Raw genomic sequence first — 25,004 nt, 5'->3', positions numbered from 1 at the left:
GTTATGTTGTAGTTCTTAGAAATTTTCAATTTCTATATAAAGAGATTTTTACAAAAAAACAGTGTTTTTGTTTAAAGAAAAGTTGTCTAAAGTATTTTAATCGATTTTGATACCGAATTATTATAGGAGTAAAGTTTTAAGAATAAGAAAAGGAAAATCAATTTTTATGATAATTTCTTGTTTTATTATTGAATAATTCGTAAATAGTAAGTTGCGCAAAAGGGTACTCGATAAAATTTCTCAAAAATTGAAAGGTGATTTTGAGCATTTTTGAAAATCTTTATGAGGAAGTTAAGATATTTGAACTTCATTGAGTATATTTATGACGTTACAATATGTAATGTAAAATTTAATAAAAGTCTCTAGCGTTTTCGGTTCGTGAGATATAAAGTGTTTACCAAAATGTTCACCTATTTTTTAAACTGCTATGGTAAAAAAACCACCCACTTAATTTTCTTAAGAGCCCTTTCTGCATCTTTCTACATTATTATTTGTATAACCAATTTATTTAAAGTCGATATCTCTTCTGGTTCTTGAGCTCACGCAAAGGCATCTTTCTAAACATCTTTTATTTCGACTCTAGGGACCTTGAAACGTCGAGAAATGTCAAAACTTTCAATTTCACAATTGGACCTATTACACTAACTTTTTATGGAAAGTTAAAAAAACAGAAAACGACAAAAGACTTTTCAATTTCAATTAAAACAAGATAACAATTCAATTTTGAAACGGTCAAATAATTAAATACCGGCTTATAAGAAAATAAATAAGTTTCTTAAAATAAGTTAGGATTTTCGACCCATACGGAAGGTTTAAAGTACCAATAATACGGTGATAGATTCAAAATCTGTATTGTGAAAATCTGACGAAGTTTAAGAACCATTGAGTTTTTGTCTTGGTTATCAGCCCGAAAAATCAAAACCTGTAGTTGGTTGGAAATGTAGTGCATTATGAGGTTTGGATATAATTTTTTGAAATTGTCCTTTTTTTATTAAAACTACATTAATCTCTAAAAAATAGGAACTTAAAAACACCAAAAGATAATGGTCTGCAAGAACGATTGAGCATTTGGTTTTTGAATTTTAGTATTAAAAATATTGCAAATTTTTCATGATTTTTTATTACTCAAAATCGTTTACCTCAACACTGCACTTCTTTAAGTTGACTGGACTCTAAAATCAGACAGTCTGCAATAAATTGAATTGATGTTTTAAATATACATAGCTCGAAAAAAACTTTTTAATCGAAAGTACGTAGATTTTTGTATATGACATAGTTCGTTTATAAGTCACAATTATGTGACAATTTTGAAGACAATTTGAAAGTTTCCACTTCAGGGTTTTTTTTAACATATGATTTTCATGAAGTAATAAATAAATATTATTTAATATTATGGAAAAAAATTTAGATTTATTAGAAACATAAAGGATTGCCATTAAGTTTTCTCTACTCCCTTAACCCACAAAATAGCACCATTTTGTAGGCCACGCTATCGACGTGAGTAATGCGTTCACCAAAAGCTTTATTGAATAAATTGAATATTTTGATCCATCACACGAACCATTATTTTAGTTACGAAAATTATGGTTATTTAGAATGACAAAAAAAACAAACCAAACAAAAAATAAATTATTAAAAGATCTTCTAAAAAATCTGATCTTTAAAATTCTATCATTTAGGGGCTTGATTTGTAAAATATGTTTTATTAATTGATGTTTTCGACAATTAATTGATGGATTTTATAAAAATTGTCTATATTTGGTTTCTTACTTGAAGTTAGTGTTAAAAAAGTATTCATAAGGAAGAAACTGTTTTTGAGATTAGTTATGAAAAGTATATTTAAAAGTGGATCATCAAAATACCTAAAATCGGTTCAAGTCTGAAGTTGTGGTAAAAAGTTTATGCATCTTTAATCTTCTTATACCTTATTTAAAAATTTGGTGTTTATTGTTATAAGATTTCGATATTTCAGCTTTGAAATGCTACATGTATCATTTTGTTTGTGATATACTATCAGCATAATGCAATAAAAAAGATGATATTTCATGAAGCCGTTAAAATGATAGGTAGCTCCAAAAGCTATCTAAATTCAGATCCTCTCCATTTATATCCATTTAATATTTCCTACAGCTACAAAATTAATTTCCTCATAGATGCTTATAAATTACAAAAATGAAATGGTTTTCTCAACCATCATCTCATATCATATAAAATCGCATCATCCATCGTCGCGTCGCTTTAAAAAAAGAAAACCTAATTTCCACTTTAAGTCTTAAATTACCTACAATTCCAACAACTGAATCCTTAGCACTTTTATACTAGTCTCTTTCTTATTTTTTTTTTTAAGTTTAAATTTATTCGCTTAACCTAGATGATTCATAATAACCATAAACACGAAACTCGTGGCGGTTATAACTGTCAAAAGTAAATTTCATGCTGCAACTCAATTTTGTGGTAAATGTACTTATGTATATCTTTGTAGGATTGTGGGGATAATATACACATATAAACATATATAAAATGGAAAAACATCCTTATAGTCCTTGCAAAATAAAAGAGCAGCAGTTGCCCGCCCTCTCTACATAAGGGAAGGTAAAGGTACATCAGAAAAGAACCATCACAGACGAGGTTGGTCGTTTCGGGTTCTTTTTAAATTGTTGTTGGTGAGTTCTTCAGGAATTGTAATTACCTTGGTCATTATAAAACATAGAAGGTCATGGAAAAGATATACTTTTTAAGATATATACATATATATGTATACATATGTAGATACGGTTTATTTATAATAATAAAAGGTATAAAACTTACCACTGCGGATGAGTTAGTACATCCTTCCCACTGAAACTGTAAATTCGAGGTGCTTGCGAAAAGAATCCACCTTGTCCATTGAATATACTCATCCAGGAACTAAAGAGGACATCTCCTCGTGTATTCACAACCGGCAGATTGCGATCACTCTCTCGAACTATTGAATAAATATGTTGTGTTCTGAAATTTTAAATAAGAATAATAATTGAATAGTTTTGAAGAAATATTGTTAAATAATTGAATTCAAGAAATGTATAATATTTTACTGCTTGTGATAAAAAAGTAATTTTTTGTTATATTTAAAAGTTCAAGTCGTTAAGATAATATGTAGACATTATTAAACAACAAAGCAGAACACACAAAAATCCACCATATGTTATTAAAACTTGGAAGAAATTAAGAGTTGTTTAAAAAAAATGGAAGAAGTGAAACCGTTATGTAAAGGAAGCAAGAACACCTAAAAGAAATATTAAGACTTATGCTACGGATATCACGAAATCACAATACCAAATTTCAAGTAAATCAGTCTACATCAAAGATAAAAAAATTGCCCCGACACACAATAGTCTTCATCGCTAATGTTTTAGAAGATTGGAAAATTCAGAGTTAATCCGATACTCAACGTTTTGAACAACATAAATTTATTGTAAGCAATGTAAGAAATTCACTGAGCAGCTTTACCAAATTTTTAATAATGACAGAAAATTGCAATTAAAAGATTATTATTTATACTTGGATGAACTTAGGTTAGGTTAGGTTAACGTGGCTGTCCATGAAGGAAACGGACATACTTAGGCCGGTTTAATGGCCTATTGTGATACCACATGAATCTTGATGTTTCCTCACGTCCTTTACGAAACGTGACAGGCTGATTATGCTGATATGATTTACGAGTAGATCGTTAAAGAAGAATTGTCCTAGGCAATTCTTGCATTTTTGAGGTAGACCAGGGCATGTACAGAGAAGATGAAGAACTGTTTCCTCCTCTTACTCGTCCATACAGCTTCTGCAGAAGTCATTTGAGAATACGCCTAGTCTCGTGGCGTGCTTTATTAGACACTTTCCGTTTATGACACTTATTATTGAGCTTCTATGCTATCTGTGTAGAGATAGCAAACACTTTGAACTTTTTAAATCCGGTGTCTGTCCTCCTCACAGCATCTTGCATTAGCAACAGTTTACAAATAGCGATTGGTTTGCCAATATGTGCCAAACGTGGTAGGATGGGCTGCACTGTAATGTTCCTGGCGAGTTCATATGCCTTACAGTTATCGGCACCTAGCAAAGGTGAATATTAAACTGCTGTGTCATTTCCACTAGAGAGAGTAGAGACAAAGTCCAGAGATTTGATAGTGGCCTGGCTATCTGAGAAAATACGAATATCAGATGTTGATATCACGTTTTCTTTAAGCCAGGACAAGACTTCTGTAAGCGCCAATAGTTCCGCCTAGAATACGTTACAATGATTGAGAAGGAAAGATCTGGGAGGTATATATTTGGAAGTTTCTGTTGAATTGCAATTGGGGATGGTGTAGCCTGTGTGCTTTGGAATTGATTCTAAATACCTAAGAATTACGGAGTGGTCAATGTTGTTGTTAGTCCACTGCGACGAAGCTTCGATAGCGAATAAATATGACAAGAGGTGTTAGATAGACTAAGATGTCCAGTGGTGCAGATGGGGTCGTGTGAAGCGATCCGCTTATACATAGGTAAGCTGAACGTTTGACTTGATTTAATTTATCTTCGTTTATAGCTTTCTCTTAAGCAGGCCAACATACTGCCACACCGAACATTAAAATCGGTCTGATTACAAATGTGTAATAGTAAGTAGTAGCTGTTTTTACTCTTTCTTGTACATTGCGTTTCCAATTTAGTTTTTTGACAAATGGAATTTTGTATCTCCTAAAATTGGACTGAATTTGGGTTTGTGTGGGTAAACACCCAACCCAGTCCACACCGATCAGCTCAAAGTATTAATATGTCTAAGGCATTTTTAAGACTTCTTTTAAGGTGTTAAGATGCTTTCCTCGAACTGCTATAGCAACGTTGCCCGCATAGGCTATCACTCTAAAACCCTCCGCATCCAAACTACTCGTAGTTAGGATTTCATTTACCACTAAGGTTCTAGGGGAGAGGGTTTAGAACACCACCTCGTCTGCCAGAATAGCCCAGTTTTGAGCTAATTATTTTGATAGTCAGCAATTAATGAATTAACTCCAGAAGCGAACTTTCTACATTTAGAGATGTTTGTGCAGATGTGTCTACGTTGTGAACAAACCATAGTGAACGCTTCATAAAGGAGGGATATTGGATGGTGCGTACTAACGCTGGTTCCACCGATTTAACTTTACAATTGTCATGTTGAGACGAAGACATAAGTTTTTTATCAATACTTGCCCTTAAGTGGATATCAATCAATCATTCCAAGGTCTTAAAAAGGAATGATCATAGACTAAGATCTTAAGGATTGACCTGTGAGCATTTACCTCCTTTGGGTATAAAAACATTTTTAACTTCTCTCCATGCCAAGGGAATACGAACCAGGTAAAGACAGCTGGTAAAAATTGCCTGATACTGCTGGATTAGCTGAAAGAATTTTCCGTAATCAGGAAGCTTCAGAAGTTTCTTCTATTGTGCTACAGAAAGATTGCGAGGAAGATCGCTTAGATTTCCTGAGTGCCTTCTTCTAATTTCTTAGGTATTCTTTGTAAGAATCCCAGTGAGAGTCTAGTCTTTCAGCTTTGGTTCGGTTGAAGAGTTTCCTGCATTCTTTTCTGAGAGAGTTGAGCTCTGAGATCCACCATTTTGGTTTCCATTTTGTATATATTTGTGAGTGTATACCACTTTCCAATTTTCCTCATATTTTTCAACAGAAGACTTATCCTCTTTTCAACATTTAAAGATTCTGCGATGTTGGGTTGTTGCTTCATATCTTCCAAGTGTTAAAAGTTTGAAGTTTCTCGCTTGATTTGTTCTAAAGTTAGAGGGGGGTCAAAATCCGGAAAAACCTTTTTTTGTGAAATCGAGGCAGAGATCTACAACAGCTTTTATCTATTTTATCTAACTCAGGTATTAAATGGGATAGCAATTGCAATTTAATTTACATAACCAAAAAGTGAAGGTTTTTGAATTCATAGGAGATAGAGTACATATTTTTTTTAAGACAATCTTTAACTTCCAGTGGAAATAATTTTTATATTGTTTTTAATAAATCGTCTCGTTTTTATTTCATGGAAGAAATAAAGAATTTATATACCGTTCGGAGCTTGAGGATTCATCTAAATCACTTGACTACTCCACAAAAGGATTACCTCTAAAATGTTTATTCCAAAAATTCAAATCTGTATCTCAAAGCCAGTTCAATTTCATTTTCTGTATAACTCAAGTATCATTCCACAACTTTCACAGTAGGTGCACGGCGGCATGGAGCGGTGGAGTGCATATGTCAAAGTCAATTAAAAAATATTTCATTTCATGAGATTTTCAACATTCATATTGGGCGTAGCACAGCGTCGCGCTGCACCACGGTGGCGCCACCGTGCATACAAATTTTATATCCCAGCACACACAAAATTCTGAAACAGTTTTAAAGTTTATCCATAATATCCGCATAAAATCACATATATCCGAAAATTCCGATGTGGTTTCATTATAATCGCTTTCAGTTCGAATATAGGTAGAAAACCAACAACAAACGTCTCTCTTTTGCATCCTTAAAGCCACAAAATTCAAAATCGCAATCCCATATAGTGGTATTTTCATATATCGATTTGAAAAGGGGCAAGCCACCCTCCACCAGCGTCACTACTGCCGCGTTACTCACGAAATCCCTTTTCGTTTTATGAGTTGCATTGGGATTTAGGAATTCGAACTTAAAATGGTTTCGGGAAAAGCAAACACAGAAACGCGATTTTTCAACTGAATGGTTTAGTGGTTGGTTTTGGTATGGTTCTTGTGCATCATCAGGGAATGTTGGTTACCATCATCGTTGTCGTTGTCGTCGTCGCGTAGTTATTAGTGGTTCTCAATCACCTGCAACTTCGCTTTTTAGAAATGATACATCGGTAGGGGTCAACATTGGAGTGTGTTTTAAGGGACTCTGTCAAATATGAGTAGTTTATGCAGGGTTTCGGAATTGAGGAAGAATTTAATATGAAATCATAGATACAACTTCAAAACTCAAAATCCTATTTCCACACAAATTTAAGGAATCTACCTGATACCAATTTGGTTCTGCAGGCATGCATAAAGATACAAATGTATCTAAAGAGATAAAAAGCAATATCTATCTATATATTTCCCATTTTCACATCGTTTTGGATCTTACTATAATGTGACCTAATTTGTTGGACAAATTGTCCCACCACCCCACCAGTGTATAGAGTGTACGTACCATATCCTCCTCCTATCAACCTCATGATTCATGATTCACCCATAAACATCTGAGCCAGGTGCAATTTATTCAGCACATCTTTCTTCAAATATCACATCCCACACCTCCCCTCCCCCCTCTGCCACCCCCCAATTTCCATTTACATCCGGATGAAGATTTGTTAGCATTTTGTAACCAATTTGCATATTAAGCAAAAGAAAGATAAATAGAATGAAATAGCAAGTTGTTTTTTATTTTTTATTTCTTATTTTTATTTTTTCAGTTTTCACACATTTTTAAGGAGCACACAGAACATCTAAAAGGATATAGGATTCAAAAACGAGCATTTTGCAATAAATCATTTAAATTTCTTTTCTCCAAAAATAGACACGTCGTCGTCGTCGTTCTCTTATAAGGTACAACCTACAAAAAACCTAACCTAACCTATACTTCATATATGTACTTATGTATGTATATTTGTATAGAGTACATGTACTGTAAAATTTGTACATACATATGTATGAGTTTCTATAAAGAGATGAGTGAAGAAAATAAAATGGAACAAAATGAGATGAGAATTGTTCAGATGGTCTTCTTCATAATAAAAGGCGAATGTTCTGCCTTGAGGCTTTCTGCAATCTTTATCCTCTTTTAACTAAGGTAAGTTTTACTCATACATATGTATGTATATACATATAACTTTCTACATATCCTTTGCTACATATGAGTACATTCAATTCATCGCTACTCTCGTTTGCATACTTTGGGGTCAAGTTGCGAATTTACACAACCTTGCTATAGAGCAAATTGGCAAAGTACAATGTTAAAACGCGGTAAATTCTCTTATCCGGAGATTTTGTATGTGTTATAAGGGGCGTATTAAAAGGTTTCTAAGGCCTCTAGGCCAATGCTTGAACATTTTTGGTAAATTAAAACAATTCAAGCAAAAATAGCTTCGAGCTAAAATGTAAAAAATTTAAAAAAAAATATCGGATGTAAACCAATTTGTATATTTTTGTAATACGACAAGCTTTCAAAATTTTGATTCACTTCGGTAAAAACTCTTATCATTTTTTTTAATGTTTTGAAGCTTTGAAATCAAATTTTGCATTTTTACAAATATTCAACTCTCAGCTGTCTCATTTTTGTTTCTGTTCGTCCCGCAAACAAAATAAAGACGTTTTGAAAGGATTTCATTAATCATTATCAATTTTTTAAACACGCATTGTTAAAAGTGTTAAAAACTACAATAACGTTGTTTTTTTAAGGTTAAACACAACATAGTTCTGAACAATAAACTGTCTGATGATTTTGAAAAGCTTATATTCTTGCCTTTTACACAGACACAGGTTTAAACCATTTTCGAATCTCGCTAAGTTTCTGGAAATTTCTGTTACAATTTTCAGAAACCTTAAATTTAAAGTTTTTATTGTTTTTTAAAATAAGTTTCGGAGATAATTTTGATTCCGTACTTCGATTTTATTATCTGTTTGGGCCTTTAACACAATTTTTGTCTATATTTTTTAGTGCGCATATTCCAAAAACATGATTTAATAGCATTAGATAACATATTCTTAAAGAAAACTTAAATTTCACTTAAACCGTTTTACAGTTTTCTACTAAAATCTGTTTTAGAATTGAGATGGCTAAGGATGTTTTTGAGATTTATAAAAGACGAGTGAAATCTAAAAACTAATCAAGTTTTTTACGTATTGAAACTGAATATTAGAGAAAATGATTTAAGAGTTGAAAAACCATCAAGAGTTTTTTGACAAGAAACGGATTCATGAATTAAGATATTGTCAGGACTTTTAGGTTTGAAAAACATGCAAACTAAAAGAAAAAGTCCAATTTGATTTCCAAGAACAAACTGTCGATAAGTTAGTATTTTAAAGAGCTAAAAACATTTTAGAAGAAATATTGGAGACATATTCAAATGCAAAGTTAATTTTGGGATCTTCTTAATAAACGTCAATTTGTTGTAAATGAGTTTCCTAGTACCCGCTTGAACTTGGTAGACATATAAGTCATCTTCCTAGATAAACTTAAAAATTGATTATTTCAACAATGCAAAGAATAGTGTATGCGTAAAATACAGTTTTTGAGAAACTAGTCCAAAAAGTGGTCGTGGCAGACTTTACTTAAACCAAAACTGTTGCTAGTTTCAGGTCCGAATTTCGATAACTGATGGGTGCAAAGCTAACAATTTTGAAACTGATTGTTATAGACAGAATAGAGCAGGAAGCATTTCAAACACAGTTGTCTTTTTTTTTTTCAAAATTTTGTTAATTTAAAATACTTTTTGGTTTTGATCTTTGGCTTTCATTTTCGACCATAATTTTTTAAACGTTAATTTGAATACAGTATTATAAAACAAGTCTAATTTAGACCTCAACTAACCAAACCCCATTTTGAAGAGATATTTTTCTTGAAAGAAATTAATAGATTTCTTACTATAGTATCAGAAACCATTTTTAAAGTAAAAAAATGCAGCTTTTAAAAAAATGCCCAGATCATAAGCTGACTTTTCCGAGTGATTCCTTAGATCCCGATTATTTTCATTTCGTCATTTTTTGTTTAAAGTCTTCAAAACTCTATTTTCTTATGATTGTTTCAAAAGTCTTAGAAAAATTATTAAGCATCTTGTTTATAATAAATACGTCCTTGGACATATATTACCTCTGCCTGTGTACCCTTATCATTTATTTGCATGCTCTTCTATAGCCATCATCTCTCTATATACCCCAACTACTTGATCTGAATGCTTTTGCTGCTTTGCTAACGGTATATGTACTATAAGCACGTATGCATGTTTGTATCTTTTCGTGATGTTACACTCTCCGACCGTTCTACTTTAAAGTTTGTGCCCTAATTAGGTGAAACTGATGTATACACTATCAACAGTACGAAACTCTACCAACTTCAACAGGGTGGGTAAGAAGTTTCTTCCCCCAATGTAGAAAAATCATAACCCTTTTGTTTTAAATGTTGTCTTTTCTTTTTTAAGGAACTTTTAAAACACACTTTGGGGACTTTCTAAAATGATTGAAAGCCCTTAAGACGGAACCAAAATAATTGAATTTGAATTTATAAAAGCTAGCTTCACTTTATTTTGAAAGTTACTTTTAACCCACCCTGTACGTCCATAAATTTTCTCTGCAATGTTCTGCTTGCTTTAGATACATAATGTTAGAATCTGCGTAGGACACACAAAAAGGACTACGACGACGAAGAACGACGATGATGATGGTAATACTCTTAGTATCTGACGTTCCAAATGTGGTACAAGGATGTGGCACGGTCATAATAGATTCAGTGCTTTGCATATAACTTAAATATTTGTATTCGTTTTTTTTTTTTGTTTAAAGGTTCGTGTTTCCATTTTCCTAAATAGCAGAGAAAGTGTTGAGATTCCTAATGAGAAATATGCGTGAGTGGGTCAAAGAGTAATATTAATATGTAATTTATAATTTTGAGTCTTGGGTCAAAGTAAGAGATGGTGTAGTTCAATCTAGAAATGGTTTGATGTCTGTGATTTGAACACTTGTTTCATGGTTTTTAATTTATACCCGTGAAAAAAAAAAAAACAAAAATTATAAATACCTAAATTTACTCCGATATATTGTTATTACAAAGTTTACAATGCATAAAGTTAAAAGACAATGCGAACGGTAAGAGAATAGAGACTTAAAAGTATTTAAGACGGAAAACCGGTGCGTGGTTGTTTGTCTTAAAGTTTTTAATATCAATATGAAAAAGCAGAGTTGGGTAGAGCATTCACCATTTTTAATGTACTTCTGCAATCGAAGATTGAAGGTTAAGCTGTTTTAATTTGAATTATTCAGCACGTTATATTAATAAAGTCGTAGATTTTTATTTTTTGGGAAATAAAAATAATTTTGTATTCGTAAAATATTTTAAGTAAATTTTTTAGTTCTTGAAATATAGAGGATGAAATAAGGTATTGTAAAAATACAAACATATGGAAGTGCAGTTATATATGCACGATATAAATAAATAAATTGGCTGGAGCAACAGTCCATTGAGAAATAGGGCCTAGTGACTTACAACTCTCAACCATTCCTGTGTGCGAGTACTGCTGTCGGAGGTGGAGGGGACCTACAGTTTATATGCCGAATCTGAACGGCAAATTTGAGAAATCACTTTTCCATGACAAGAATCACTCTTGAAGAATTTGTCAATTCCTCGCAAGAGGCAGTACCCGTGAAAAAATGTATATGGCATTGGCAGGGATAGAACCCAAGACCTCTGGCACACACCTTTTTTTTAAATTCATTTTTATTCATTATTTGTTAAAACTATCTTAAAGCTAGACAAAAATTCTACCTCGATGGCGCAGTAGGCAGCGCGTGAGTCTCATAATCTTAAGTCCAACGCACTAACCATCATGACACGGGTACTACATACATGTACGATAACCAATATTATTATAATTTTCTGGGAACTTGAAACTTCGGGAAATGTCGACATTTTAAATTTGAATATTATAACGACTAAAATAAATTTATATTTGAAGTTAACAATTAAAACTATAAAAACTCAAAAAAATACTGTTTGAAATGCGCTGAAAACATCCCAACGTAAAAAGCATTACGGAAATTAATACAAAGAAAAAACTGCGTATACTCTTAGGGTACCTCTCTTTGTTTTAAGATAGAATTATATTATATCGATATATTTTTTTGCGCTAAGAGTTTGTCTGTTTGGAAAATAACTTTTAATGTATTGATTAATAGAGAATTTAAAATTGCAGAACCTTGAAATTATAGATCTCACAAACTTAAGGGCCTTTCACACGAGAGCGCACAACCAATGAACGAATAGACGAACAAACGTGAGCTTAAACATTTCATAAAGTCAATTTCAAACAAAAACAAATTTAAATTATAAGAAACCAATTGACACATATGTTAGGATAAGAAATTTTGCATTTTGTTCTCTAAAACAAGACAATTTTGTAAAAACAATTTGGTAGTAACGGATTGCAGTGTGGTTGATACGAACTGTCAAGCTCTATTCGAGTTCCACATACCATCCACACTGCAAAGAATAAATTGTTCGAAATAAAGCCCATGTGAAAGAAAAACCAAAATATGCAACATCCACAGTTCGCAGTTCGTAGATCGTAGCTATATGCAAGATGCTCAAGACCTCTTCTTGGCATTTTAAATTAAAAAAAAAGATACCAAATAGAAACTTAAAAGTCTACCGTCTTTTGTATTATATAAGGACGTGCCCTGACTACCAGAAACTTTTCACATTTTCATATTTTTTGTTAAAAAAAAACTGTCAATTAAATTGTTCTCAAAATTTTACTGAATGTTGAAAACAATATTACATTTTTGAAGGTAAAAGTAGATTTGAGCCAATATCTCAAATTTTTAAAAAGATATTTCAGTCGAAAATACAATTTTACCAATTTTTTTTAGATTTTTATTTTTCCAATTCGATTTTTCTCAACATTTTTCAAAATATTGAAACCAATATTGTTCACAAGTTAAAATAAGTTGTAGGCCATAATCCCAAATTTTTGAAAAAATATTTCTGACGAAAATCAATTTTAACTAGCTTTTGTAAAATTTTTTCTTAAGTTTTTATTTTTTTGTAAAAAAGCAGTCAATTCAATTTTTCTCAAAATTTTACCGAACGCTGAAAACAATATTTTTCATAAGATAAAATTAGCTGAAAGCCATAATCTTAAATTTTAAAAAAGATTGTTGAATCGAAATTCATTAAGCAATGTTTTTTTTAGGTTTTTGTTTTTTTATAAAAAAAATGTCAATTTGATCTTTCTCAAAATTTTACCAGTTGATAAAAACTTTATTTTTCGTTGGACGTTTTTTTTTAGATTAAATCGTTTCGTGTTCGTAAAATTTTCGAGGTGACAAATTTTTTTTCTTCGGTTTTTTTGTTTTATAAAAAAAAAAACGTTATTTGAATTTTGTCCAAAAATATACTTGTTTGGTATCATGTTACAGCATGTTATATAAAATTAAATTCAAGTCTGTAGTGTTTTTGGTTTGTGGGATATTTGGGGTCAACAAAAACTTTCATATTTCCTTTAAATTGCTTTGGAAAAAAAAACAACCACTCAATTTTCTTTCCTTCTACATATTTCTGCATTATTATCTGTATAATAAAATTTATTTGAAGTCGATACCTCTACTGGTTCTTGAGATATGGAAAGCGAAAAAACGTTTCAAACGTACAGACGTACGTACACAAGCACACACAGACATCTTTCTAAAAATCTTTTATTTCGACTCAAGGTACCTTGAAACGTCGAGAAATGTCAAAATTTTCAATTTGACAAATCGGAACCTTTACAACAACTTCATTTGCGAAGTTAAAATTGCATAAAGGACTCCCAAAAAGATTAAGTAGTACACAAAATATAAACAAAAAAAAAATTACTAAAAGTTGGTAAAATATCAAAAACTTGATATTATGGCTTCCAACTAATTTTATTTTATAAAAAATATTGTTTTCAACCTTAACTTCGTAAAAATTTGTTTCCAACTAAAAATGTATTTAGCAAAACTAGATTTCAAAACTAAACTATTTCTCTTTATGAAAAATATTGTTGGTAGTTTTTAAGAATAATTCAACTGACAACTCTTTAAACCCAACACGAAAACCTACAAACTTTTAAGCAAGACAAATCGACAGACAGTATGGGAAGTTTTCAGTGTCTGTCGCATCCCAGCCTCTTTTTCTGTGTTATTATTTGTGTAACAAATTTATTTGAAGTTGATATCCTAACTAGTTCTTGAGATATGGACGACGAAAAAAGCTTCCTTAACATACGGAAATGTAAAGGGTATAAAATTAAGCTCTAAATAGCTCCATATCTAAGATATTTTAAACCAAAATGGAAAAATTGTTTATACACAAAATTAATTAAGAATGCTGTAACGATTTTCAAATAAATTTTTTAAAAAATTTTGTTTTTTTTTGGAGAAATCAAAGCACATTTAAGTTTTTGAAAACAAGCTTTTTTACAGGTAATTTTCTAGAAAGATGTCTGTGCGTACGTGTGTACGTACGTTTGCGACGTTTTTTTCGTCCTCCATAGCTCAAGAACCAGAAGAGACATCGACTTCAAATATATTTTGTTATACAGATAATAAGGCAGAAAGATGCAGGAAGGGCTCTCAAGAAAATTGCGTGGGTGTTTTTTTTTTCCATAGCAGTTTGAAAAAAAGGTGAACATTTTGGTTAGCCCTAAATATCATACGAACCAAAAACGCTAGAGCCTTGAATTAAATTTTATATAATATAAAGTAACGTGATACAAAACAAGTATATTCTTGGAAAAAATTCAATTAACTTTTTTTTTATAAATCAAAAATAATATTTGTTGCCTTAAAAATTTTACGAATAAAAATGATTTCATCTCCAAAACAATTTTGTGAAACGAAGAATAATGTTTTCAATATCTGTTTAAATTTTGAGAAAATTCGAATTAACATTTTTTTTTAAATAAAAGCCTAAAAAAAACACAACTCAAAGTTGTAAATATTGAATTTCGACTCTAATATATTTTGGAAAATTTAAGATTATGGCTTTCAACTTATTTTAACTTATAAGAAATATTGTTTTCAACCTTCTGAAAAATTTAGAAAAAAATCGAATTACAGAAATGAATTAATAAAAGTTGGTAATATTGATTTTCGACTCAAATATCTTTTAAAAAATCTAAGATAATGACGTCCAACTAATTTTAAACTACAAGAAACATTGTTTTTAACATTCAACAATATTTTCAGAAAAGTGATAAAAATTGATTTTGGCTCAAATATCTTTTTAAAAATTTGAAATATTAGCTTCAAACTTATTTTATTTCACAGAAAATATTGTTTTCGATAGGCAGTAATTTTTATATAAAAATACAACAGTCCGTTTTTTCATAAAAAATTAAATCTACATAAAATATTACGCAAATTTGGTAAAAATTGATACGAGTACATATAGACAAACTTTTAAGCAAGACAAATCAACATACGGGATGGGAAGTTATCAGTGTGGGTCGCATCCCAGCTTCTTTTTTAAATCTTAAAATAGAGGAAATATTTTTAAACATATTCTTTGATATATGAAGAAGTTCGTACGACCTAGATGTTGATTTTATTTTAAATTTAAAAAAAATGTAATTTTCAATGTAAATGATTTTTTATGCAAATTAATCTAGTTTTGATTTTTTTTTCTTCACGCAAAGTACAATTATTTTTATGATCATCACAAATTTTATAAAATACAACACTGTTTCTTTTGCGTAAAATATTTTTTTTATAAAAAAGTGTCCAGTAATATTTATGTAAGATATGAAGTTGCCGTTTGATTTGATGTAAGATTAAGAACACTTAAAGAAAAAACAAAATATATAATATGAGGCTATCTTTCTCATTCAATTATTAAGGAATCAAAAAAGTCTATCTCATTTAATTATTATTTTTAATAAGGAAGTGCTAAAAAGATTTAATTATGAGACCCTAAAAGCAGTGACCTTAACAGAGACCATTATAATTACCATGATTAAAATAATCAAATAAAATTAAAGGTTTTTACGATTAACATTTTTTTGGAAACAAAACAAAGCAGGCACAGTTTGGAGGGTATGATTAACTTGAACTCATTACAATAATTTTACAAGCTTTTCGAACTAAAACTGACTTTGTTTCCAAAATGTTAAAAAAACCCATAGGCTATTTTAAAAATAGCAACAACCAAAAAACCATTCGGATCCAATTTTCTCAAACCAAAAATGACACAAGCTTAATAACATTTTATTATCTGTAATATTTTTGTTCATCCTAAAAATAAAAAAATAATAACCAACAAAAGACACTCCAAAAAATATATCCCCCTTACTATAAGTACACATCATATGCGTTTAACCTGACAATCTTTTTAGATAATTACTTTTATGTCAGACACATGTGCTTGTACAAATACACACACAGTGTACAGCTAGTATAACAAAAACATCATTCACCTCTCAAGAACTTTTTATGTTTTCCTTGAGAGAGGATGAGAATGCCATTTGCCCTCATAGAAATCTTAGACTTTCACCCTTGTCACTCTCTGTGGGAAAGCTTTTGTCTTAGAACTCTTGGGCTTATATATCTATCTTCTTCTGAGAATCTCAAAAACAGGTGTTTTCATGATGATGACTATGATGATGATAATGGTAAAAATCTTAACAAGATAGTAAAAGATGAGAAAAATAAATAAAAATAATAACAACAAAAATAAAAGAGAAGAAGATGAAATATAGGATCCATCTCTACAAACACCATCATAACCAACCATCAAAACCTTTTATTGGACAAACTTGAAATGTTCGTTGCAGAAAAGTCCTTTTGAACACGTTTTGTCATCCTAAAAACCAAACACGCACAACACAAAGATTATAAACACAAGAAGAAAAGTGCACATCCAAAAACTTCCTTTCACCTATACTATACATACGTACAAACATAATATCCTTCATAGAATACCTACTCGACTCAACTCGACTTGTATAACTTCTGACAATAAGTTCAGAATTTGTGTTGTCTTTTTTTTTTTGTTTGCTGTTGTTTGTGTTACATTTTTAAGGACGAAGGGATACCTTTTATCTAAAACTAGATATAGCTACAAGATAAACCAAACCAACAAACCACGAAAGGATACGAGGGATGACTTGAAACAAAACAAGGCACAGGTTAAAAAATAAAAAAAGAACAAAAAGAAAAAAAAGATTCCTTCCAAAGGGACACTTTACACAATTGACGTTCTATAAGAGACTGCCAACGAAGGTTTTTCCCTTGTTAGGGTATTTGTATCACATTAGAAAGGAGGGGGTTTTAGGGCGAATGATAAGGATATGAGGATGAGTGTATATGGTGTGATTGTGTATAAAAGCTGAAAACTTATATCAAGAGGTAAACACAATCTTTTGTGTAATAAGGATTTCAAAACGTTGTCGGGTGTTACGCCCCTTTTACATTATATTTATTTTTCTCTTTTTTTTGTCTTCTGGATGTGTGCCTTTTTATCAGTGTTTCGTGCTAAGCACGTACCTTTATCAAACACAGCCGCCACCATCCCTACCATTGTCACCCCCAACGACACACCATGTTTTTTTTTATATATTTCCCTCAATTCGATTTGATTGTCAAGGTATTGTGCCACGATATAAACGAAGAAGGAGCAAACACAAATTTTGTTTGTGAACTTTTTAGTGCTGAAACTAAAAGCCCTTAAAAAATCCTCGCGCTTTCAAACGAAAACAAAATCGCTGAGATAATCGTAAAAATTATGTCAGACTCTTTGACATCTTTGCTCCTATTTTCTCGCACCTCTATAAAAATAAAAGTAAAAATAAAAATGAAAAAAAGTAACAAAAAGTTCAACAGGTTGTGTTATTGGGTCGTCAATTTTTGGAATTATCCTTGACAGCGTGGCTTAGATTTCAATTGACGCCTCGCGCGTGCTGATTACGACCATAACATCGCACATCCCCTCCCCCGCATATTACTACAATTTCCCACAAATTCCCGCAAATTCGTTAAGAAAATTCAATTGAGGACGACACGACACGACGCACGCAATCTTCCCAGATGTTGAATCCTTGATGGTTGGCGGGGTTAGTGTTACCCATTGCCATCATCCACTTCACGTACTTATATAGATTGATTATTGAGATTGGCAGGTGGTTTTGGTGTTTGCTTCCCTCGTTATAAAATCAATCGAAATATAAAAAAAAAACAATAACATTAGACTTACCTCGCAGAGAGGAAGGCTCTGAATGCCTCTTCAACAAGGCCAGCTTTTCTCGCCTGTCTGTGACACTGGAAGTCGGCACGATGTATGCCTTCGATGTTGCCAGAATGTGGCTCATTTAGTGCTGCGATACGAAGCTAAAATTAAAATAAGAAGACACAAAAAGAAAGGATAAGTCGCTTTCATTTTAATGACATGCCATTGTTGTAAGTATAAGTACATAATATAATAAGAATTCTTTTGGGGATATAAAAGAAGTGGAGCCTTTTTCCTGAATTTAGATTTAAGCTCTTTAGTTAGGACAAAGATTGAATTCTTCAAAGTTTTAAAGGGTTAATTAGTTTAAAAGCAAAATTAAAAGAAAAAAACTTGACAATTTAATGGAAAGCTGAAAGCGAAAGACACACTACGTTGGATTTTAAGGAAGAAGAAGGATGAGGTTTTAATCGGATTTTAAGTCTAATTTGGAAAGTCCGAATATTTTAACATTTAAAATAAATATCGTAAGACTTTTTTATATTGAGCGCGCACTAAAGGGGTTATGTATATCCTTGTAATGATTAAACGCAGTTCGAGAAATTAGGAAACGAGGACAGGTTTAGAAAGGAGAAACCGATGTTCATTGGTTTTGTATGTCTGCACATTGTAATGAGTGAGAAATATTGAGTCAGGTTAAGCAGTCCACATTCGAGTAGTGCGGTTAAGAAAGGAATCTCTGTACTTAACAGTACGTCCGAAATAGGGCTCAATAATTAACAAATGGGCATTCCTAGCATTACAGGTATTACGGTTGATCAGGACTTGAAATAACCCAGAGTTGGAAGATAATGATTCCTTTTTAAGTCATTAAACTTTTTTAAAATACAACTACATCTTTACATGTTAAGTGCTTCAAATTGTTATTCAGGAAATATACATAACAATGATTAATATTACATGTAATTGAAAATTTTAAAGGGTTTTTTAAAGTTAAAGTAAGGTTAGTGGAATAAATATACACGTAGTTATTAATTCAGAGCAATATAACCTAATAAGTAAAAGTAAGTATTTAAGGATACTATTTTTTTTTTAATATGGCTTAAAATTTAATTGATGAAAAGAATATTTAAATAAATGTTTGTGCTATGGTAACGGGAAAAAGTAATAATTTTTGCCTTCTTTTATAATTACTTTTGTTTTCAATTACATTTGTACAATTTAATTACAAGTAATTGACGATTTTAAACAACATGTAGTTGGTATTTGAAATTCTTTTATTACATTTGAAAGAAATTAAAAAATATAATTGGATATTTCAGTGACAAGTATTTGATATTGAATTTTTTCAAAACCATGTTTTCTGTAGTGTTTTGTAAACTTTAAAGAAGAAGAAGTTTGTTCAGTTAATTTGTTTAAGTAACGCTAAGCCCTGATTGATTTTTTTAAAACTTTGCCCATATAAAATTATTATTATAACTTGGAATTGAATAAAAATAAAATATCGCCCAAATTTTCACAATACGGCAGATCTTGGAAAAAACCCAGGAGCTTCAAATCGATACGCATTATCTCTTTATCGATTTAAAAGCCGGCATCCATAGGAAAGAGCTCTACAGAGCATTGTCTAGTTTTGGCATCCCTGTCAAACTTATCCGTTTCTGAAGAATGACAATGGAGAATGCACGCTGTTCTGTCAAGGTCGGAAAAGATCTCACTGAAGCATTTTATGTCAAAAAAGGTTTAAGACAAGGTGATGCACTAACATGCGACTTCTTCAATATCGTTTTGGAATTAATTGTGCAAAACTCAACCGTCCAAAATAGAGGCACAATATTCCAAAGGTCCATCCAAATAATCGGATACGCAGATGATATTAACATAATTGAAAAATAGTGGAGAGTTTTTGAGCATTACGATGAAAGCGAAGAAGATGGATTTAGTGGTCAATGGACTCAAGATCAAGTAAATGCTGCCATCAAAAAAGGACATAAAACGACGACCACTACGTCTTGGACAAAACGTCTATATGGACCAACTTTGATTTAGTCGAGGACTTTGCCTGCTTAGGCACCACTATAAAGACAGACAACGGCACCAGCGCAGCGCTGAAATCAAAGGAAGAATAACTTTTGCAAATCGCTGGTTTTTTGGACTTACGAGTAGAAGGCAATTGAGAAGTAAAGTCCTCTCTCGAGAATCTAAAATCACCATCTATAAGACACTCATCATCCCGGTTCTCATTTATGGCGCGCCTGGACCCTGTCAGAGAAAGATGAGATCGTCTTAGGATGCTTCGAGAGAAAAATTCTTCGGGTGATTTTTGGTCCGGTACGAATTGATGGAGAATGGAGGAGAATGCATAAGGACGAACTGTACGGGCTGTACAGCGACACTGACCTAGTTACCAGAATTAAAGTCCAACGGCTTAGATCGCTAGGTCATGTAGAGCGAATGGATATCAACGCTCCAGCCCGGAAGGTCTTCGAATCCAATCCCGAGGGACGGCGCATTAGAGGAAGACTGCGACTCTGGTGGTGCACCCAGGTGGGAGAGGACCTTAACCAACTTGGCGTGGGACCGAGATGGCTGGAGACGCACGTTGGTTGAGGTCCAGGCCCGCCCCGGACTGTAGCGCCACCTTAAGTAAATAAGTAAGTTTATAAAAACCTGGATTAATGTAGGTCATAAAATTTGGCTCTGGTGACAAAAAAAGGGTTGAGGTTAGGAATAGACTTTTTAAGTATCGCTTATGCTGTAAATTAAAGAAGCTAGGTCCTAGGTGACTGCTTTGGGGAACACCGTTTTCAATGAACAATATAAAAGTTTTAGATAAAAGATCTGAGAGGGACAAAATCTTTGAGGTTTTCCAATTAAAAACATGTGTATAAAGGGTGTTTTTTTTAAGGCTATAAGACTCAATTCAACAACTAAATTTAATTTGAAAATGATGATTCTGTTTGAAACATAAAATATGCGAATTTTTGTTGAGCAATGAATATAACTTTTGGTTGAATGGCCAAGAGAAAAAAGTCGTATTTCAAGTCACAAAGCTGGTGACACAGTTGATTTCTTGAAGGAAACGTTTGGCTAAAAGTTACAGAAGACAAACTGGTGGATTGGCTTCCAAGGTTATGGGATGTAACGCATCTTATCGCTAGTCTATTCTTATAAGTCCGAAAAGATTGACCACTTAGAGGACCACTTTTTCATTTTATCTCCACATCTGTGGCGTACTTACGCCAGAAATCACATTTAAATTATAATGCCAGAAGAATATCTTACAAACAAAATAAATTTCAATCTATTAAGAAAAAATCTTCGTTTTTCGTTACTTTCAAAGTTCTATATCTCTCATAAAAACACCCTTTTTATTCAACGAACAAACAAAATTCATCGACAAAATTAAATTTTGGAAAATTTCGTGTCGTCCGTGTTTATGAATTATGGGATTTTTTGTATAACTATTTTAATATAATTATTGGTGTAAGGAAACAAAGATAGGACCTAGATGACTACCTAGATGACTACCTTGAGGAACACCGTTTGGTTTCAAAGTAAGGGCTGGAATTAAAAGGTATTAAGGTATTAAAAAATAAAGAGGATACCTTAAAAAAGCTTATCTTTGGGAAATTTTATTTTGCATTTATTCACTAAAACTGGGAACCCTTTTCCAAACTAAAATGTTGATAAGTTATGGTTTTGAATGTTGTCAAAGGAAATGACTCAGTCTTATTCAATCGTATTGTGCACTTAATACATAAAGAAGGTTAACCATGTATGGAACCTTCATCCCCTAAAAAGAAGATATAAAGCAAGAAAGCTGAAGATGAAGATGAACGAGACTTCTTTTTTAAGGGAATGACTGGATGTCTTTATATCCTGGTTTAAGCGCCGGCGGAAGTTATTGTTCAGTAGGAAAGTTGGATGAAGCAAATAAACATAAATAGTCGCATTATTTAATAATTTGTTTATATAAAAAGTCGGTACTAAAAGTATCTAAGGCTTTTGTGCCAAGGTGGAAATTGTCCATTCATTAACTTAAATTGTCAGTAGCTTGAGAAAAAAATGAAGTAGATGGAATTTGTTAAATAATATATTTTTTTTATTTTCAGGAATATTTACAACAAAATGGAACCTTTTATAAGGATTATATCCATTTAAAAAAATAACAAAAACTTAAAAAGGGTATTACGTCTATAAGCATTAAGAAAAATATCAAAAATGTCAGAAGTTTCAACTTACCATTCGGGGATACCACTGTATCCATCCATTATTAAAAAGTAGCATAGAAAGAACAAATTTATTTTTATATTATTTAGAAATGTTTCCAAAGTAAACAAATTTTATACAAATGTAGAAAAAAAAAAGAAATTAAATAAACACAAAAGAAATATATGATTAAATTAAAAACCAATTACCCTCACTTTTACCCTTGAGGGTATTATATTAAAAGCCATCGTTTTCCAGTACAAAAAAAAAAAACAAAGAAATCACTGATTCGAACCAAAATCATATGACTTTCAGAAAATTAAACTCATTGAAAGGTTCTACAGGTTGCGATCTGTGATGAAAATCCCTTAAATTGGAAATTTAGATACGCTTCGTTGGTGAAACCAAATAAGTGTAGTTAGTCGTATCAAGGTCTTAAAAAAATATTGAAACACAAATTTAGTCACACCATATGAACCGTAAACACAACATGGACCACAAAATTATGTACATTAAAGTTAAAACTAAGAGATTCAAATCCAGACAAAAAGCCTTGAGAACAATATCTACCATTTACACCCACCCACCCACAGTCAACATCACACATAATATTTATACCCTCTCTAAAGTATATCCTTTTCTTGATGATACATACATTACATAGAGCACCCCCAAAATTCATATATAAATTTGTGTGTACTCGTATGTGTAATTTTAACCTCCCCATTTTTCCCATCCACCTCTCATTTCATTTGTAAATTTTAATCCTTTTAAGATGTTACCCCCAAGCCACGACACATTGAATTTGAATCTCTGTGGGTAATTGACTGAGATTCTATTTACATATGTATAAACATTTATTTATGTACAGGGTATCCATACATACATACATAATAAATTATATATGCATATAGAGAAAATTATGTATATAAAGGACATTCGGGATGACACGTTGTATTTGTGGGATTTCACCCATAAAAGATAAATAATTAAACAACCCAAAGGACAAACATTCTACACAAGAGTCAACACGCAATTGGTCAAAGTACACAAATTAATGTTAACCCCTCTTTGCGTTTCCAACTCTCCACAGTGTCAATTTAGAATGGGTTTTGAGCCTCGACGACGACAATAACGACGCCGAGAAACGACGCACGGCCGGGTCCTTCGGTTTGTTCTGATTATTATTTGCATGTTGTTGAACATGGTTTTGTTGAAGGAGGAGTGGGGCTTCTTTGCATTTTGGGTGGTGATTCCATATTAATGCTACCAAACTAATTCGCATCTAGGACCTTTAATTTTCCACAAGCAAATCAACTCCTTTAACCCTTTGACAAACGCGCACTTCACCACCCTTTGGGGAGGGGATGTGCGAAGGAAGATAAAATAAATATACAATCTTCTTCATAGATTGAAAGATAGATGTGCCCATACATTGCCTACCTTTATAAGGTACCTGCTGGGTTCAAAACCCGAGGTCCCTTTTAATCATCTTTTCATCTTCAGACGTATTGCGATGTAAAATTGAATTGGATGTTATAAAATAGGGTTTCTTTTTATATCTTATGTATAATATAGATCCACGTAAAACCCTTAATACACAACGACATCATACCTCATCCCATCCAAACCGTCGACACCGTCGATCCCTCTGAACACCCCCACACCTTTACGCTGCTCGTTCTGTGTCTATGAATGGGATTTTCCAGGATAATACATTTATTATTAAAAGACGCGTTCAAGTGTAGATATACTCGTACGTAAAAGGAACACAAAATTATCAAAAAAAAAGAAGAAGAAGATACAATTGGGGAATTATCTATAAACGAGTATGTACACAAGAGGAACAGAGCTGCAGGTGAACGTAGGTATATTAAAATGAATTCTGAAGTTTCATCCTTCTTAAAGCCAACATATTATCTCTCGATCTTATTTTAAGAAACACAGTAAAAAGCTATATATAGAGGAGTTACTCGTGAACATGGGGTTCTGGAAGCTTATAGAAGATAAATCAAAATGGCTTCGACCTGAAGATAACATTAAGGCAGGTATTTATGTACTTTAAGGCACAAAAAGAAAGAAGGAATCAACAACAAAAAATAAAAGCTAGAGTGATTGAATGAACCTATCCATGCTCGTAAAAAGAATTTCGAGGTTATTTCAGGTTAAATGTTATGGATGATGAGTAAACGAACTAATGCCCCAAGATGGGTCACCAAACACAACAAAATTAAAAAGTAGCATATAAGTATATATAATATAACATTAAGAGCTTTATGGAAGGTACCTTTTAACCTATGTAAGGTACGTGTGTTAAGTAGGTATTTTCTAAAGAAGATTAACTTGTCCAATTCAAAGGGATTATAATTAATGAAAGAAAATTGATAAAGCTTATGGAAAATTTCGATTTTCTAATAGGTATAGCTAAAAGAAGATAAAGTAGCCTGCCAGAAGTCCTTGAAATGAAGGTTCCGTCGAGTAGGTGTCTTGTGAAAATCTTGACATTAGGAAATCTTTTGATTTTCTTCACCATCATTTTTGATTTTCTTTGTCATTTTGACATATTTCATGATGAGAATCTAATACAGAAACGTAAGATCTGTAGTCTAATAGAGCTCTTAAGTACGATTACAGGGGTAATGACCATGAGAAGAGACTAAACAAAACTTTAGTCAATCCTTGTCTAAGTCTTATCAATATGCAAACATTTCTCTTTATCGGTTTAATATCTATAAATCTTAGCTTTTGAACTTTTGTGCTTTTTTTGTAAAAAGTTAAACTTGTTACATTTTTACATTCAGAGAATATTTTTCCAATAAGAGGATTCATTTTGAACAGCTCGGTATTT

At 32.0% G+C, this 25,004-nt stretch overlaps 1 protein-coding gene across 4 annotated transcripts in view; it reads right to left on the bottom strand.

Moving 5' to 3' along the window:
* The window catches only part of LOC129948585 (collagen alpha-2(IX) chain), a 405,200-nt gene that overhangs the window by 29,090 nt on the left and 351,106 nt on the right, over nt 1-25,004 (bottom strand). For 3 of the 4 annotated variants that reach the window (XM_056059695.1, XM_056059694.1, XM_056059697.1), the window contains 3 exons: nt 22,190-22,204; nt 17,972-18,105; nt 2,809-2,988 (listed from right to left, as the gene is read on the bottom strand). In XM_056059695.1, the coding sequence (XP_055915670.1) occupies nt 2,809-2,988; nt 17,972-18,105; nt 22,190-22,204 (329 nt within the window). The remainder of the gene's footprint in view (nt 1-2,808; nt 2,989-17,971; nt 18,106-22,189; nt 22,205-25,004) is intronic. The other variant, XM_056059696.1, reaches the window with a different exon arrangement.

Source organism: Eupeodes corollae, chromosome 2, assembly GCF_945859685.1.
Source record: "Eupeodes corollae chromosome 2, idEupCoro1.1, whole genome shotgun sequence".
NCBI lineage: Eukaryota > Metazoa > Arthropoda > Insecta > Diptera > Syrphidae > Eupeodes > Eupeodes corollae.
Note: the sequence above shows the minus strand (reverse complement) of the source record. Positions and strands in the feature narration are given on the sequence as shown.